This window comes from Nothobranchius furzeri, chromosome 2, assembly GCF_043380555.1.
Source record: "Nothobranchius furzeri strain GRZ-AD chromosome 2, NfurGRZ-RIMD1, whole genome shotgun sequence".
Taxonomy (NCBI): domain Eukaryota; kingdom Metazoa; phylum Chordata; class Actinopteri; order Cyprinodontiformes; family Nothobranchiidae; genus Nothobranchius; species Nothobranchius furzeri.
The window spans coordinates 14,835,097-14,854,106 of record NC_091742.1 but is presented as its reverse complement, the minus strand read 5'-3'; the positions used below and the strand labels follow the sequence as shown (position 1 = coordinate 14,854,106).

At 40.7% G+C, this 19,010-nt stretch overlaps 1 protein-coding gene across 1 annotated transcript in view; it reads right to left on the bottom strand.

Moving 5' to 3' along the window:
• The window catches only part of galnt14 (UDP-N-acetyl-alpha-D-galactosamine:polypeptide N-acetylgalactosaminyltransferase 14 (GalNAc-T14)), a 198,290-nt gene that overhangs the window by 46,771 nt on the left and 132,509 nt on the right, over positions 1-19,010 (bottom strand). The window contains exons 4-5 of the mRNA XM_015947783.3: positions 6,731-6,798; positions 915-980 (exon numbers count right to left, since the gene is read on the bottom strand). Coding sequence (XP_015803269.1) covers positions 915-980; positions 6,731-6,798 — 134 coding nt within the window. The remainder of the gene's footprint in view (positions 1-914; positions 981-6,730; positions 6,799-19,010) is intronic.

Sequence of the window (19,010 nt, the reverse complement as noted above, 5' to 3'; positions counted from 1 at the left end):
ACAAATGACATTTTCAGCTAAAACCAAATCAAGACAGTTCAGGTAAAAGGGGATACTGTAAATGAATTCAACAAAAAGTTGTTTCTGAGAGAACTTTAAAAAATAAATAACTGATTTTAAGGATTGTTTGAATTACATAAGAAAATAGACTTCAGACATTTTTGTGTGTTTGACATAAACTATTATTCAAGCTAAGGTGACCAACATGCTAGTAAAAATATTTATTTACTTAATTTTTCCCAAAAGTTCACATATCATACATTTATAATTAAAATTTTGCCTCCACCGTTGTTCTTAAAAACAGAAAACATCCGTTTTAAGCCCATCTGTTAATCCCAGTAGCTTCAAACCTTTTAATTCATCAGCAGTTGTATTAAATTCACATTTTTAACTGTTCAAAGAAGTCAGAGAGCTCATGAACCCAAAAAATTGTAATAACGTCATCTTCATTTGTGCTCCACTTTGTTTAAGTGCATGACAGCAGCTCTAAATGGATTTTATTTTAAAAAACGACAAGTATAACCAATAAACGTGAAATATTACAACGATGAGCCACATCCTTATTTACTGACTGCATTAAATCAACACTGGTTGTCATTTTTTGCCATATTTATTCATGAGTTCTGCTGCTTCTTTGGTAAATTTAACCAAATAATGAGAATAAAAGTCACAGGGTTGCCCTTAAATGTTAAGATTTCAGTCATTTTAAATAGTATGTTTTATTTTTCCTGCTCAGCCTTGTGTTAAAAGCCGCTGTTTCTGTGTGAAACCATAATAATAGCCAGGAGGAAGTCAAATAACAGAAACAAGCAGAAACACAGTAAACCAACATCTCAAAAGGCAGCGTGCACTAATTAACCTGTGTATTTACAGCAGGTAAAGCACCATCTCTGCTCACTAGCATGTTGCCGTACCTTCTCTCTTGTTGTTACGGAGACATTTCACTTTGGGCAGCTTGGTGAGAAGCTGACAGTCGCTCTCTGAAAAGGAAATGAAAGAAACACCATGAGAAGCATGTAAATATCGAATATTGTGCGGCGTGCGCCGTGAAATATGTGTCTTGATAATTTCCCAGAAAGTCAGCGGGGATGTTTGTGGTTTGGTGAAAAAAGCTCTTCAGCAGCAGGACAACAATTCAGAGCTTTCAGTTTGATGAATCAGACGTTTGACTGGTGACACGAGCGGGCGGTGAGCTCCCCGCTGGATTTTAAGAGTCCTTTTAATATAATGATTCAAATCTGACTGCCTGCTGGAAAAGATGTTTAGAAAATAGCAATGCAGAAGAAAAGCATCCGAATCTGCAGGATAGAAGACTTTCAAAGGAGTGGAAATAGATTCTAAATAGATGTGGTTAAATAATAGATGGATTACAGATGTGTTCACTTAAAACATTCTCTGGATTTATCCGTTTCAACAGGTTTATAAACTACTTTCATGCTTTATCATTTATTTCTGCTACTGCAACAAAAGGATGTTTATATGTGAAAATAATTGCCTTAGCATGGAATATTAACCCTTTAGGTAGCAGGAAACAAATAAACATAAAGTATAAATTGTCCAAAATAAAAAAATGGTTTAAATAAATAAGTGTATAAAATATAAGCACAAGCTATGATTTTCATTAAAGTCACAGTGTGTATTTTTCCTGGCGATAGGGGGCAGTAGATCCATAAATCGCTGCAAGCTAGCTGTATTTTTGTGTTGGAGTAAGACCTTACCAATGGATGCCCATTAGGGTCATAAAGGCCAATGCAAACTTCAGCAAAATGGCAAGCACATGAGACTCTTTTTCATCAGTGGCAATGACTAAAGAGGTAAATGTGTAAAACAACAATGTTTATTAATGGTGAAAGTTTTGTAACCATTTGTTGCAAATCAGTAAATGCGTTTTGTCCTCATGGGCTACTGTAGAAGGAAACATGGCATCCAATATGGTGTCGCCCAGAGACTTAGACCTGCTCCCATGTATTTTAGGCCAGATTTTTATGGTTATATGTTACGAAGGCACCGATATATTTCAACAACTGGGCATCATTTCATTCATTTTCAACAACATTTTGATGAATATTTCCAGAGATTAATGATAAAAACTACACATTGTCACTTTAAGACCAACTACCAGCTCTACAGGCGGGGTCTGATTAACTTATTCACTGCCAATTACGACTAAATGTTTTTACTGTGTGGGTGTCGGAACGAGCCCCCGCACCATGAGAACAAACATCTCAGCTCTAAAGCCGATCTTCATCCGCGTACATCACACGTCACGTGACCAGGAAGCAGAAAATCCATGTGTTAGGAGATCGTTTTGGGACGCTGCTGTAAAAAATAGTGAGGCGCGAACCGGAAAAGCTTCTGCCGATCACAATTCAACAACGGATTATGAAAGAACGGCTAAAGCTCGAAACGCACATATTCTTCCTTATGTAAGAGGTGAGTCTCCGCTTTGTTTTGGTGTCGACGTCATCCTAGCGCACAATGTTGTGTGACTCTTAAAAAATCAGTTAAAACGGCGAGAAACACTGGCAGCGAAGGGCTTTACCGATCAGGAAACGGCTGGCAGCGAATGAGTTAAGGTACAGGGTCCTCACTTATCAACCATACTTACGAACAGATCTGTGCGTAGGAACGATTTTACGCATTCTGTGGTAATTACCAGTTTGTACTTGTGAGTAGAAATGTTCCTAAATATCAGACCACCTCTGACCATGAGCAGCATCTAGTGGTAGAATGAGGGAAATACAGTCAGTCATCCACACATGTTCCTGTTTTACCCATTAAATAATTATGTCAGTTTTTACATAATTGGTGCTAAAACCAATAAAAGATGCCTGTGACCGACAGGAATCTGACATTAAATTGACTAATCTGTGATATTGGAGGATTTAACAGGGTGCGCACTTCTGCTGTGCTGGGATTGGGGACCCTTTGTGGTGCGACACACTAACCTCACGGATCTGATTCCAGTTCATTTTTATTTTACAACTACAAGAACCCTCCAGAACCTCCTCTGGATCAAACACGCCGTGTTGCCAAGGTAACCAGACTGCATGACAGCTCAGAAGAGGCTGTAATGTAATGCGTCAGACAACATTTTCAAATAAAACTACCTCCAAACAGAACAACCCGTTACTCCACGATTTATCAGTTTAATTCTCTCATTTTTTCCTGACGGGAACCCAGGGGCGGGGTTAGGCCCGGCTACTTGGGCTCAAGCCCCGAATGTTTTATGAAAAGCCCCAGATCTAAAACGTGGAAGTAACATGCAGTACCAAAGTCCAGCAGAGAGGGAGCAGCTAGCAGTAGTTTGTATACAGCCTGCCTGAACCTCCACCACTGAAGAAGAAGCCCTTCAGCAGCCGGCTTCTTCTGCAGTCTCTGCCTGAAACGCATGAGTGAAGATGGACATAAGGACGTTTTTAGACAAAAAGTACCGCGACAGAACCCCAGCTTTGATGAGACTGGTGTTGACTCAGGTTTGTGAGTCTTATTTGAAAATATTTGTTGTGCTGCTGGTTTGCCTAAAGTTAGCTTACTTTCAGGTAAAGTTGTTGGAGAAAGAACGGGAATATTTACTATCATCTCACACTAAACACTAACAGGAACAATACTCTGCCCTGAATATGCTGAATATGTAGCTTCAGATTAAAAATTATGTGGTACAAGACATATATGTGTCGTGTGTGTGTGTGTGTGTGTGTGTGTGTGTGTGTGTTTGCGTGTGTGCACTTTGATAGAGTGTAAATCTGAAATTCTATCAGTTATTTCTACGGTTTCAAGGAAAGACCCTGATGCACTAAACTTGTCAGTAAACCTGGCCTATAAAGCAATTACTGCAACCAACCACTTAGCGGTGGTTCAGGGCTTGGTCTTCCTCGTCCCTCTGATTAGTTATTATACGTGTTGATGGTTTTGATTAGACAGAAACATTATTAATGAACCAATACTTCAGCTGTTTATGTCAGCCTTCCATTTCTGTAACACTTAACCCCGGTTTCACACTGCAAGCATCAGCGGAACGGAACGGCAGCGAAGCGGCACCGCTTCAAATAGAATCCAATTAGAGTCTATGGAGTGTTTCAAACCAGCCGCGATGTGGCAATTTCCAGGTGCGTCCCAGAAGCGGCATACCGATCCGCTAAAGATAGGATCGAGCTCTATTTTTTCATACGAGCCGCTTCTGGGACATGTCAATTTCCGCAGTTCGCATAGTGAGAGACAGGAAACCACATGGTTTCAGTGTAAAATCCCTGGTTATTTTCAAAATAAAATTCAACGTTGTGATGTTATATATAACTTACATCAGTACGTGTGACCGAACAGCTTTGTTTACCACCGGTTTCTTTTGAGAAGTGCAACGGTGTGATTCTCAGCAAGTTGTAAAAAACGTGATCTCCTCTTTGTTTCCTCTCGGATGGCAAGTCGCGGGGGTTGTGATCTCTTGATGAGGAAGGATGGCGGAAATCTCGAGGGAATTTATTGTCTCGTGAGGAAGGTGTCGGAAGGTCTCGAGGGATTTCAGAATCTCGCGAGTACAGCGAGGAAGCCGTGCCGCGGCCAAGACTCTTCCAGTGTTAAAAGGACCACTTTGAAGTTCGCGAGTGAGCCGCTCGGCTGCCGTTCCGCTGATGCTTGCAGTGTGAAACCGGGGTAAGGGAGTAAATGCGGTGTGCGACCATGCCAGCTGATAAAACCTGTATCTGATGAGAACGTGGTCCCACACGTCGCAGAAGGCTGGTGGTGTGTTTGGAGATAAATCAAACACAAAGCTTACAGAATAATGCTCTCATGAACTCAGATGCTTGTTTCCACTGTAAAAAAAAAACCCAAAACACTAAAGAAATCAGCCGGATTTACTGATCTGAAATGAAGAGCAGAAACTTTAGTGTTTGAAGTTCACATGAAATCCTCCTGATGCCGTGGCTCTCAAACGTCCTTCTGCTTTAGTTGTTTACGTGCACACATCCATCTCCAGAGCTGATTGCGCTCCTCATGTTGACTCATCTGTCCTCCACAGTCAAAATGTGGCACTATTTAACCTCCATCACTTCTGGAGCTGCACTCCTGGCTCCATCCATCCTGACTCGCTGTCAGCTCGCTGATGGCGGAGATGGGAGATGTGAGAAATGACGGTGTGAAATCCTCAGCTGATAGGAACCAACCAGCAGCTGCTCAGGGCCATGCGGGTTGCTGGATTTTTAATTTCCTGTTGGGATGTGTGGTGTTCATATGTTACTTTCTGGCTGTCATCTGTGTCAAATCCAACCCTCAACGTAGTAAATGATCCAGTTGGATTTTATAAACCAGCAGATGATCAAGTTTCCAAACTCTGCATTATTAAAGCTAATTCAGATTTATTGTGATGATTTATTAAAGATTCCTGGCATTATTGTGGTTCTATTAATGATTTTACAACCTACATTTAAATTCCTAAATGAACCCCGAAGGAACCTTAATGATGGGAACTCATAAAAAGGTTTTTAAAGTATCACTAAATAGCTTGTTAAACGTTAAGCTAGAGCTCAACGTTGATCTCAGTGATTGTTGAGTTAGAAATGCCCAGTTTCATATCCAACACCTAAAACTGCACTTTATATTTGTGTGGAGCGATTAAGTGCTCCATAGAGGGCGCTATTGACCTGCTATATGGTTAGCTGTAATGCTAATAGTTAGCATTTTCTGTTCACCAATTGTCAATAAAAAACACAAGAAGAAAAATAAATGTGATTTTCAGTCAGTATCATGGCGGAGCCTGGAAGTAAAAGTAAGAGAGAAATGTCTTTGGAGGTGAAGCAAAGAGCTAAAACAGAGTGAACATCGGCGCGGCCTACGCTAGTTTGAGGGAGCTAACGGAGGCTACACAACCACAGACCGATGGTGACCTGGCTTTGTTGCTACTGGGCTTGTAAGAAATAATATTTTTGTCCAACAGTGTGGATCTTTTTACTTTGTGGCTTATTTTTGTATAAGTCGGCTCATGTTAGTGTTAGCTCGCTAGCTACAGCAGGCTGCAGCAGGGTTGTTTACGACAGTTGTAATTCCACTTTGAACCAGTAGGGCGGAGGAGCAGGAAACTGCTCTGTGTTACTTTCAAGACTTTTCATTTCTAACCTTGTTTTAAAATTTAAAAAAAGACTGAAACAAAAAGAGAAGCAGCCACAAATAAAAAAATAAACTTACAATCTGCTTCCTGGATGTTTGAGAATCTAAACCAACACAAACAGGACCAAAATAAGAGTTGGTTTAACATTTTTATTCATTAAGTTACTGTAGCTGCATCATATCATGTCGGACAAAAAGCATCAAACATAGGTAGGATTGGTTTAGACTTGATATGTGAATAGAAATTCACCAAGGTAAGAAAAACAATTGCATTTATTGGATTCTAATGACTTCCTTGTGCAACGTTTGTTATTTTTTAAGTTTCTGGTACCTTTCACCAGGATTGAGTGTTTTTCTACAGATGAGCAGAACGCAGCTGCAGATAAAACATAAAACTCAGAAAGCTTTAAACTCTCTGACCCATAATGGATCAACTTTTTTGGTCCATAGACACGTTAATCCTGAAACCAGGGAGCCAGCTGCTGGGGACACGTCTGCTCCTCCGACCTGTCTCATCTCTGTTATCTTTGACCTGGAAGAAACGTGTGTGTGTGTGTGTGTGTGTGTGTATGTGTGTGTGTGTGTGTGTGTGTGTGTGTGTGTGCGTGTGTGCGCAGCCGCGTCTCACCTTCGTTACTGAAGTCATCCACCAGAATGATCTCGTGGATCAGGTGAACCGGGGTTCGGTTTAAAACGCTGCAGAAGAAGAAAAAAGAAGTGATTCTAATTTGCAGCCAAACAACCTGAACTAGAAATGCACAAATTAAAGAAAGCTTACAAGTAAAGGCCAACACACACACACACACACACACACACACACACACACACACACACACACACACACACACACACTATGAAACAACGTATTGAAAATGTCAGCCCAAATTCCTGTTATGAAAATGTATAATGTGTTGCAGCAAAAAAAAAAAGAAAGAAACAATTTCATTAAAGCGAGAGATTGAAACATAAAAAATTCATAACTTTTACAGGAGGAAAATGAGAAAATGTGTTTTGTTCTGGGTTGGTTTCTGCTCCACTTTATTTCATCATTTCTGCTGTTCAATAACCTTTGTTCATTATCCCCCTGGATAGGATGAACGGGTGGGGTGGGGGTGATTATAATAATGTATGAGAAAGGGAAAATAATAAAACAGAGCAGGTAAAAGGACGGCTGGAAGGGGTGAAGATGGAGAGATGGGGGAGTTTGCAGGAAGGAGCAGAAAGCAGGAGAGGAGAACGATGATGGAAATATTAGAATAAATGTGATTCAGCATATAGAGAAATGATCCGGTGCATTAGGGCTCAGGAAAAACGTCTTCAGACGTCTGGAAAAAGTACGTTAGACAAACAAACGCCAGGTATGAAGAAAGTGATCCTCTGGCTGCGTTTTCCTCCAGTCTCATGCATGATTGTCTGAGGAAAACAGCCATTAGACCAATAAAACAAACAAAAACATCACATTTTAAAGCAAACTGCCTCAGAAAATAAGTTTTACTAAATAAAACAGGAAGTAAAACAAGAGTCTTTAAAAACCAGACCGGGTTTGCTGCAGATGGAAGGCAAGACCGCATCAGGAGGAAAGTGAAGGATGAGAGGAAGGATGGATGGAGAGGGCAGGAGAGGTGGAGGTGAGATTAAAGACGGAGGGTTTGTAAAGGAGAGGCAGGAGGCCAGTAAGAGAGACAAATAAGCCCGACTCCATGGAGCTGATCAGGAGAGACGGAGGAGAGAGGTTGGGAGGTGAGGGGCAAGAAAATAAATGAGAAATGAAGTTGTTACCAATCAAAAATCTTCAAATAAACCTCGTTTTTCATGACTTAAAACTTAAGAGGAAGTTAAACTCAGTAAGAGTTCTCATGAGGTCAGAAAATACCAGCTTTAGAGAACTTTAGGAGCAGGAACGCCCTTTCTAGACAGCATTCCTTAAATAGATTAAAGAAGCATCCTTGGAAGGACTCATCCTATCCAATCCACGTAGGACAAGTCCATCCTTGTCCACAACAGGAAGTGAGTGTTTGAATTAGGATGTGCCAGTCTTCAGATTTATTCCCGCCCTTACCTCAGCGTTTGTCCTGTTGCCTAGCAACCATTGACTCTAAACAGAAGTTAAAACTAACCTTGGCAGCAATGCGGGACCCATGGCATGAGCTCGTTTACGATATTTCTTATTTTTGACAAAAGACTTAAAAAAAAACATGAAGTCTAACATCAACGCATGAAGCTTTTAATTTTGTAGTGGCAGTTATTTATACCTTAATGCACAGGTAGGGAACCCTGATCCTGGAGAGCCACTATCCAGCACATTTTAGAGGTTGCCCTAACTTAAAACACCTGATTTTAATCAGCAGGTGATTAAAAGGCTTCTGCAGAGCCTGATGAGCAGTTGAACAGGTGATTCAACTTTGTTGAAGCAGGGCGACCTCTAAAACGTGCTGGATAGTGGCTCTCCAGGACCAGGGTTCCCTACCCCTGCCTTAATGTTTAAAACCGTAACACTCATCCACTTCATTCACCAGGTTTACAGGAACAAAAGTCTCAGCCTGCAATGAATCCTGGGATAGGGTGGTCCAGGAAGAACACACCAGACCTGTCATTTCCTTTGAATTTCACCAGTTTCACCAAACGTAATCGGCCCTAAAATGCAGTCTTGGAAGGAGGCGGACCCTGGATTTAGACACAGCCTGAGACCCGTTTAACTCAGAGCAGCTGGGGTCAGATCAATGAGCCAAAAGATAATTTACACCTTGTTAAGCTATGAAAGTCTATGTAAATAATCACATAATGGGAAATTAAAGTTGTTAATGTCACAAAAACTGTTGTGAAATTTAGGAGATTAACTCGTTCCCTGCCATTGATGACTAAAGTCGTCATTTACATTTTTTTTACTGTGTGGGCGTCGGACGAGCCCCCGGACTGTGAGAACAAACATCTCAGCTCTAAAGCCGATCTTCATCCGCGTACGTCACACGTCACGTGACCAGGAAGCAGAAAATCCATGTGTTAGGAGATCGTTTTGGGCCGCTGCTGTAAAAAAAAAAGAAGTGAGGAGCGAACCGGAATTCGCCGATCACAATTCAACAATGGATTATGAAAGAGCGGATAACGCTGAAACACGTAGATTCTTCCTGATGTAAGAGGTGAGTCTCCGCTTTGTTTTGGTTGCTTTGACGTCGACATCATCCTAGCGCGCAACGTTCTGTCACTCTTGTAAAAACTGTGAGAAACGCTGGCAGCGAATGAGTTAAAGTTCTTTAAAGTTCCTGTGCTCGGACTAGCCGTTAGCTCATCAGTCCCGTACGTAAACTTTATCGCTCAGAACAACGGCCGCCTAGGAAGTTTCACAATATGTAAAGAAGTTATCCATAAGCTAACTTTTATGCATAAAATCTTGTTCTTAATCGTTTTTATTCACGTGTTATTTATGTTTCTATAGCAAAGCGGATGAATAAATGGTCACTTGTCTTTCTTCTGTAGAGTTTTTGTCCCGACCACACCCTCCCCTCCCCGTCCCTGTGATGCACACACCTCCACACTCACCGGAGTTCCTACTCTCTGGTTCACAGACTGCAGGCTATGAGGCTTAACCTCCTCCAGGAGTGCTGAGGGAGAAGCAATCTGCAGCTCACAGAAAATATTATCACCACCAACAATACCGCAGTCGGCTGTCACAGGAAGGCAGCTCTATATCTGCGCCGCTCATTTCCAACATTCTATATATCAATTTTAGAGGGGTGGAAGCATTTTATGAAAGATTTTTATTACCTACAGCAGCAATTTGGAGAGAGAGCTTTCATCCAGTGTGTCTGGAGAGCAAGCGTTTTCAGAGGTGCACGTGCGGGCGGCCCTGGTGGGATTTTAGCCCCACTCGGTGGCAGCGAGAGACGCTAAATGGGTGCTGCTGTTATCTGTCAGGGTGACGGGATCAAATCCCACAAGAGCCACTTGGGCTCAGCGTGCGTGCACTCGCAGTGAAGTGAAGCGTTTTGGATGAAGGTGATAAAAGCTGCTATCAAAATATGCTCCACTAAAAGAAAAACACCTAAAGAGAGGACGACGGACAAGAAGAGGACAAAAGGAAAGAAAATAGAGCAACAGAGACGCATCATCCACTAAACCGTATGTCACTGGGCTGTGATGGGCTGTGACTGGATAAAACATAACATTTATAGAAAATTAGGGTAACACTTTAGTTTAGGGAACACAAATTAACCATTAGTTAGCTGCCAGTTAATATGAATGTCAAGTGCTTCTTTTGCTGTGAGGCGTCTACACTTGAAAAGACCAGACTTTTGGCTTCGCTCAGATGTCTTTATTTGACCAGTTTTAGGATCATCATAAAAGTCAGCATCAATATCAGGTGAAAACCTTTAAATACAAAAATAGAATGTTTTAACAATCACACAGACACCAAATTAAATCAACAGATAACAAATTAAAAAGCATTTAAGCCAACATCTGTCATTTACTTTATACTTTAACCATGTGGTTAAAGTATAAAGTGGGCAATTTCACAACAAAACAAACCAAATTCTAGCCTTTAAATTGATCATCAAAGGTTTATTACCTGGCTTTTACTACCATATAAATCTTTACTTTCACAGTTACCTTTTCAGTCTTTAACCTGTGTGTTTTAAACATTTTAATCAAGGCTGTAACTAAGGATTTTTACAAAGAATTTTATTTACATTCTAACCGGACATATATACTACTTTCAGGATGTAAACAAAGAATCTTGGGTTACCATTTAAATATTAAGCTTACCGATAGCCTGTCAAGATCAAAAGTTCTCCTCACAGTTGAATTGTTTGCTTACTTCTGCCAGCTCAGTTTGTCACACCCTGGTTGAGTGCCTGCTGCATGCATTAGGAAGCCACTGGTTGTGCTTAATTTGGCTCACCTGGAGGAGGACACACGCCAGGGTTCACAAGCCCCCTCTGGCCAGTGAGAAGACTGCATGCAGAGCTCGTGTTGATACTGTGCAGAAGAGTCAGCATGAGGAGGAGACAGTTGACAGGGCGACCTCTGCCAAGTCAGCATGACAATGAATATTAGTGGACTACTAAGTCTGAACTAGTCATTATTAAGCACTTATTAACAGCTTATTACTAATGCCGTAAATCTAACATTAACAGGCCATAAATTAAAAGTTTTATCAAAATAAGCCATTCATAATGGTTTGTTGCTGATTAACGCAGACATTAAGTAGCTCAAATCAATATGTGGCTTTTAAAGTAGTGATTCAAGGGGAACATATTCTTGCCTTTAAGTGGTTAATTAATACTAAACTAGTAGTAATTAGGTATGAACAAAATCTGACTTTAGAATGGGGAACATACTCTTGCTTACAAGTGGTTAATTGATTGTTGTTTAGGCTCTATTAACATGTGCAGTTTGGTGTTTATTTACATAATACCAGAACATAATATTTTTGGTTATTAATGCAGAATAACTCATTCCCCTTGAATTACTTCATTAAAAGCCACATGTTGAATTAGTGTGTGCGTTAATCAGCAACAAATAATTTATTTTCAGTTAACAAACCGCTATGAACGGCTTATTTTGATAAAACTCTTAATATATGGCCTGCTAATATTAGAATTACAGCATTGGTAATAAGCACTTAATAATAGCTTAATAATGACTAATTCAGACTTAGTAGTCCACAAATATGCAAATTAATTGGCAGCTAATAATAGTTCATTTGCGTTCCCTAAACCAAAGTGTTACCAAAATTAGCTAATTGTTACAAATGACATCAGGCTGGATTTTGTGAGGCTGTTGCTCAAATCTGTGGATTAAGGACAAAAGTTGCACATTAGTTGTTAAATTTTCTCAATTCCAAATTTATCATTAAATGTCCAAATTATTTAAATCATCAAAGCTACTCTTTGGTCTCTTTAATCAGTCAAAAAGTTTCATTGCTCACCAAACCCTCTCAAAGAGGTCTCACATTATTAAACCTTTCCATAATAAGAGTTACACAAAAGTTTTGGACATAAAGAAAAGAAATCCCAGTGCATGCACATCATGGCCGGCAGGCTCGCTTTTCTTGGCACAACACCGGTGCGCTGCGTGTGTGAGATAGTGATGAGACTGAAACTCATACCGGGCTCCAGCAGACTGCACAAGCCAACGTTTGCTGCAGAGCAGTCACTAAAGGTTTAAAATGTTCTGGCCTCTTCATGCATTCCCAAACATGTGCTGTAAGATCTCAGGGCACGGACCTGTTAACGGGTCCAAAAGACAAATGAAATACTACTGCGGAGAGTGCATTTTCACCGTGGAACAATCTAGGCCAGGGGTGTCAAAAATGCGGCCCGCGGGCCGAATTTAACCCGCTTGCGGGCCGGATTCGGCCCGCGAGATGGTTGTGTAAACTTTATTTTCATGCTTCACAATGTAGAGTGAAAATAAACTTATCTTTGTGAGCAAGTTTCCTCTGTAATGAGTATAAATAAAACAAAGCTGCGCTCAAGGCTCACACAAGAACTTGAATTACATCCTGAAGTTGGCCGCCACTCAGGATGTGACTTCTGATATTGATGTGCTGGTGAAAGCTAAAAGATGTAAAGTAAAATGAGTCAAATATACTTTAAGTGCTGCATGAAACTGATCTTGCCATGTGATCTGTAAGCTCTTTGAATCACTAAGGAATGTTTTTTTAATTTATTGATTATTATTATTATTATTTTTTTTTTTCAAATTTTCAAGTACACTTCAGGTGTTGTACTTGTACCATTTTGGATACACTGTCCTCAGGCTCCAGCCTTGTTTTATATTGATTGTATTAAAACAAAGAAAACAATCTGAAGTTGTTTTTAATTTACCGGTCCGGCCCACTTGGGACTAGATTTCCCTCAATGTGGCCCCTGAGTTAAAATGAGTTTGACACCCCTGATCTAGGCCATTAAATTAGGCCGGCCCATTCTGTGGAGGCTTTTAAAGCTACGACTCACGTCGTTTACAGAATTTTACTGTTACTTATATTAGTTATTTTAGGTTTTATATTTGCGTTTTGTTTTATTATGTAATGCTTTTATCTTTTTGCCGTTCAGTGCTTTGTTTGGAAACACTTTATGAAAATATTATTATTATTATAATTATTATCATTGTTTTTATGATTAGGCAGCCGATTAAAAGTAAATGATTTTCCAAAGCGACGCCTGAAAGGAAAAGTCAAAAGATAAAGTTTTGAAGGCGGATTTGAAGTTCACTGAACTTTCAGCCCTTTTCTCTGTTTCACTTCGTGTCTGGTTCGATGACGTCGTTTTGGTGTTGCACAATTGTAGTCCTGGACTTATTTTCACACAAACCTAAAACAACGTTTCCCCCGTTAAAAAAAAACAGTGAGTTCTTGGTTTGCTTCTTAAAATTCACAGACATCACATGTGAGATCCATGACGCGTAACAAGCGGAATTAGAGAAATGCGTTTTTAGCCCCGTTGACTTGATGCATTTTTTCGTTCTTCCCATGGTCCAGAAGTAGATGGGAGTGACTTCCGGATGTTTTATCTGAAAACCTGGATTACAGGTTCCAGATTGCTTCACCTGGAACTTCTGGCTTTTTTCTGCTTTTGGTTTCTCTTAACAGTATTTATGTAAGGAGTCACATATGTTTCTACTGCGTTAGATTGAGGTCCGTTCTGATGTTTTCAGCTCTGCTTCCTCCTCCTCCTCCTCTCTGGCTGACAGCTGCTTCTCCCACTCTCACTGGAGTAAGTCATCACCTTTGCATCTACAACCCTCTCCACTCATCCACATCCTTCAACTTTATTCTTTATGAAAATCAGACAGAAAGGAGGGTCTTTCTGCTCAACAGGATGCATTAAAATGATCTGTTTTGTCTTTTAATTGGCGGATTTTGCCCTTTTGGCTGCATCTTAAATCCTCTGATCGAAAGCCCCTCTCTGCAGCGATGGCTCTTGGAAGAAAAATCCTGATTCAGCCGCTCAACCCATCCTGTTCTGTCAAACCTTCAGCGATGCATCAAAACCAGCCGTGCTCGTCTGACTAAAGGACCAGTTCGCCCTCTCTAAATAAAACCTAGTCCCTGCTAATCTGTACCACGTTTTCCTGTGATTGTTCTTCATGAGCGTGTGTTTAGATGAATGTGACCAAACTATTTACTAGTTTTATTTCTTGTTTTACATGATTATATTTTATTACTGGCTTTGCATGTTTTATATTATATTTTAGCATAATTTCATTATTTAACAATATTATTATTTTACTGTCCATATGATTTTATTTATTATTTTCTTACTTTTGTCATTTATATTAGCTCATTTATTTTCATATATTTACTCACTTTAATCCAGTGTTTTCTCTGTAGAGGCCCTCTGACCTGGGGACGGTGGTCGACTGTTCCTTCCTGGGCGATCTACAGGCAGTGTTTAAGTGGAGGTGGAGCGCCCTGACTTAGTGTGGAGGACCTGATGCTGCTGGGGCAGACGGCTCCTCTGATGGCGTTACCTTGCCTTAACTTACTTGGCTCATCTGGACTCAGCTGAATATAAATTTTTACTGGTGTGTGTGTGTGTGTGTGTGTGTGTGTGTGTGTGTGTGTGTGTGTGTGTGTGTGTGTGTGCATATGTCTGCTAATGTTTTCAAACTGTTATGGAAATTTGGGGTCATTTTAATTCTGTAAAGCACTTTGAATCGCACTTTGCTTGAAAAGTGCTTTAAAAATAAAATCTGATTGATTGAAGTTGTATAAAAAAAGAAAAGAAAGTTGTTGGTTTAAAGATACTAAATCTAATTTCTAATCTGAGCCACAAATAAAGGGATCAAGGTTAATGTTTATAATTAGATAAAAAGTGGGCAGTCGGCTTTTATCCAACAGTAAATGGCAGCGATTATAAATCAGCCCCCACCCCCTCCAATAAATTCTCAGTGATCAGCTGTGGAGGAAGTGATCTGAACTCTTTAGTGTGCGTTTTTTAGGTCCAGTGATTCAGAAAGTGCTGAGCTGGTGCTGATCTGGATGTGGTATTTCTATGCCGCCTCCCCGCCCTCCTGCAGGCTGCTGAGCGGAGCAGGATGGCTGCTTGGCTGGACGCTAAACTGTCTGATGGACCAAATGGGTGATTAAATGTCCAGCTTTATGTTCTAGCCATTTAAAGGTCTGACTTCAGCCACAAAGATAAGAAAAACCACAAATCCGGATCGATTTTCTGCTGCAGGGACCAAACTCTGGGATGCTTCTGTTTTAGAGAAGTGGTTTCTACACTGTAAAGAAAGATAGCTTCAAAAAGTAGTTTCAATTTATTTTTCCTATTTCACCTAAGTCTGTCACGATCTGCCCCTGCCCGCCTGACTGTGTTCCTCTCCTGCCACGATTACCCTTATTGTTCTCACCTGTCCCTCGTTTACCTGCCCATGTTTCCCTAATTAGCCCTCTGTATTTAAGCCACCTGTTTTGCCCCTGTCCTTTGTCAGTTCATTGTTGTTGCTGTTGTTGGTGTTCCTGTTCATCCCATCCTACCATTAAACCATTTTTACTTTTACTGAAGCCTGCATTTTTCCTCCTGCTCAGCTCAACCACACATGGTCCATCATCTCCACCTCCTACACCGTGACAAAGTCTCCCTGTTAAGTTTTAATTGTTAAACAGTGCAGCAGTACCGGGGCCAGAGTGAATAGGGTGTGTATGAGGAACATGAGTGGGTGTCCGGCGTGCATTTTTGTAAGTCTTTGGTTGTATGTGAATGTGTGAGCATGAGGGAGGGAGTGTGTGAATGTTTGTGTATGACTGTATATGTCAGGTGGGGCCTTTGACTCCTCTCTTCTCCTAGAACTTCTTTTGATGATATAGATCTTCGTCTCACCTCCCCCTGCCACACCTGGTGTGGAGTGCGGTGCCTTGGTCTGCCTGAGTGTTCGTGGCAACCGGGTCAGGGGGTTTAAGATTTTTGGCGTCTGTCTGATCAATCCCGGTGGCTGCCTGGTGGGGTCTGGGTCCCTGGGCTCTGCTGGGTCCACGGCGGGGCTGGTCGCCCCTGGGTCCCGGGTCGCTGGGTCCCGGGCTCGGCCGGCTAGGGGGTGGGAGGCTGCGAGCGGGCCTGTGGGCTTGCCGCTGATATTCAAAAAAAAAAAAAAAAAAAAAAACTTTAATCATCCCTGAGGGGCAATTGTTTATATCTCCCGGGACTCTGCCGGCCGCTGGTTGTGGCCCCCCGGGGCGATCCTCTGTGCCTCTCGAGGGGGGCGGGGGCCTTTCTGGTTGCAGTCTCCTTGGGGTTTCTGTGTTCTGGGGCAGCTCCTGGATCTCTGGGACTTGGAGCTCCCCTCATCTCCTGCGCATCTTTGGGGGGCAGATCTGTGGCCCCTCACACTCTCTATTGGATGCTCCTATAGAGGAACCTTACATAAACAAGCGCGTGTACACACACAGGTGCTCACATGGTGCTCTCAAAAGTATGGGCTTGGGCACGTTCAACACATGTCTTAAGGCTGTCATTGTCACTTAATGCACTGTGATTTGTTATTGTGCGATTGTTCAGTTAAACAATGTTGATTTTATATTTCATCATCAGGCTGACGCAGTGATAGCTTGCTCCTGTTGTATTGTTGTGTGTCCCATTTTTTTCTATTCTTTCTCTTTCTGCAGGTCTAGAAGCAGACTCTTGTTCATTATTGTTTATTTTTGTGGAACCCCCCCACCCCCTTCCCCCCACTCTCCCCACCTTTTGTCTTTTCCTTTCTCTTTCACCTCTGTCTCCGTGTCTGGTCGGAATTATAAAGCATTCAACAACAATAACAATAAAGTTTTAAGTATCAGATGTGACATTAAAAGCAGACGCTTTGATGCTCCACCTGAGAGTAAATCTGTAAGGCTTGTTACCAGCATTCAGACATCAATTCTGTTTGCTTCACAGCCAGACAGGACACGGTAAAAAAAATTGTTAAACTCAATTTTGTGTTTTGATATTGAAAACTTAAAAGTGCTTGTTATTTCAACAAATGATTATATTTTCCTCATTCTCGTGCATTCACTCAACTTAAAACTGTAATTTATAGATTAAAAATGACCCCACCCACTGTGAAAGCTGCAGTGGGTGAGGTGCATTGTGGGTAGTCATGTTCTTAGTTATTTTGTTCTAATTTGAGGTATTTAGGCACATTTATTGTGGGCGGTTGTGTTGTTCTTAGTTTTTGCTTTGCTTTTGTGTTCCAAAGGTGGAGTTATTTGTTGTTGTCATGTTGGCACCACAAGTGAGGAGGGCGGTCGTAGGAATAAGAACGTTGTGCTGTTTCACTACTCTGCACTTAAAGTTATAGTTCTTGCTAAATGCTCAGGACTCAGCTCCTTGTGTTGTGTATGAGGCGTGAGTCAGCCAGCATTTTTCTGTGTTGTTGTTAGCTTCCTGCTTCACCGTTTGCCTGTACTGGCATGACAGCTGCCGTTTTGATAACCCAAGTTCAAACAATTAATCCATTTGTTCAGTTAACAAAAACTTTTAATTTGAATGGACAACCATACATGTCTAACTCAAATGTATAAGTTATCATAATGTAGAAGTGTGTGTGTGTTTAACAAGACAAAATTATTTTTCCAAAATTTGTTTCGACTCACAATATAATATTCAAATAAAGCATAGTTATTATTTATGATATTTGTACAACTTGACATATAGAGTTGAAAGAAAGTGTTAATTTAAGTTGACATGACTCAAGTTTTTAAAGCAGTTGTTGAATTTTCATTTTTAAGTTATTCTGGCCTACAATTTATTAGTGTGCTGATTTGGTCCAAAGATATCACCCTAAACATCCTAAATGCTTATTCATCCTTAGTCCTCATTAGTTCCCATCTCCTAAAGTGAGTACAATTATACTAACTAATATCTAATCTGTTAAGAGTAAGCTCAAGACACATTTTTATCAACATGCTTTCATGTATTGTTTTAGGGATTTCAGTCAGCTGTTTATAAGTGTTGTGAGGTAAAAACTGGAAAAGTGAGCACAGATCACAACAAAAATCTAGTGCTTTGAGAAACGCTTCATGCTTTTATTTTTATAAGCTCTGCAGCAGGATGTGATTTTGTGGAGAGGTGAAATAAACACCAGTACTTTCCTAATTCATGCTAAATAATAAATAATGACCTAAATATGTCTACTTATTCTCTTTCCTTAATCAAACTCTATAAAGTGTATAAACTGCAAGCAAATAAAAAGCTAGAGACCAAACTGCAAGATTTATATGACATTTGCAATTTTGCATCAACATCACCATTTATTTGCCCTTTTGACAAAAACAAAATAAGTCGGTGAGAATTCAAGTGAAAATTAGCATTTTCTCACAATTTTGCATCCATTATGGTCCTTAGAATTTGTTCTTTGTGTCCAACAATTCAACCACTGGACCATTTGCAGGACTCTTTAGCTATTAACCTCCTTTTGTTCTGAGGTTAATGTGGCTCAGATGGTGGAACAAGTTGCCCACGTGTCCTTTGGCAAGACATTTAGAATCCCAAAACCACCAGGATGTGCTCAGCAGAGTGTGACGCACGCCAGAAAGAGAAAAGCCGGCTAACAAGAGTACAGAGCACAGTCAACAAGAGTTGAGGAGTGTTATTGAAATGATAAGATCCCATTCAAATTCCCTATTTTATGTGTGTGTGTGTGTGTGTGTGTGTGTTGGAGATATTGTGGTAAAGGTGCCATTTTGCTGAGAGTTCCCCTCACAAAGAGCAAAAACATCCCATTCAGCTGCTAATGAATGCACGTACACAGAGACAAGGATTAGCGCTGTCTGGATATCAAAACAAACATCAGATTCACATGTTTAATTATAGCTTTTCAGCGGTCCGTTAGCATTCATGGCTGCTGCACGTCTGCACCGGATTGGCATGGAAAATCAGTTTAAAACAAGATAATCAGCGCAGGGAAGCATTAAACTGGATCACTTT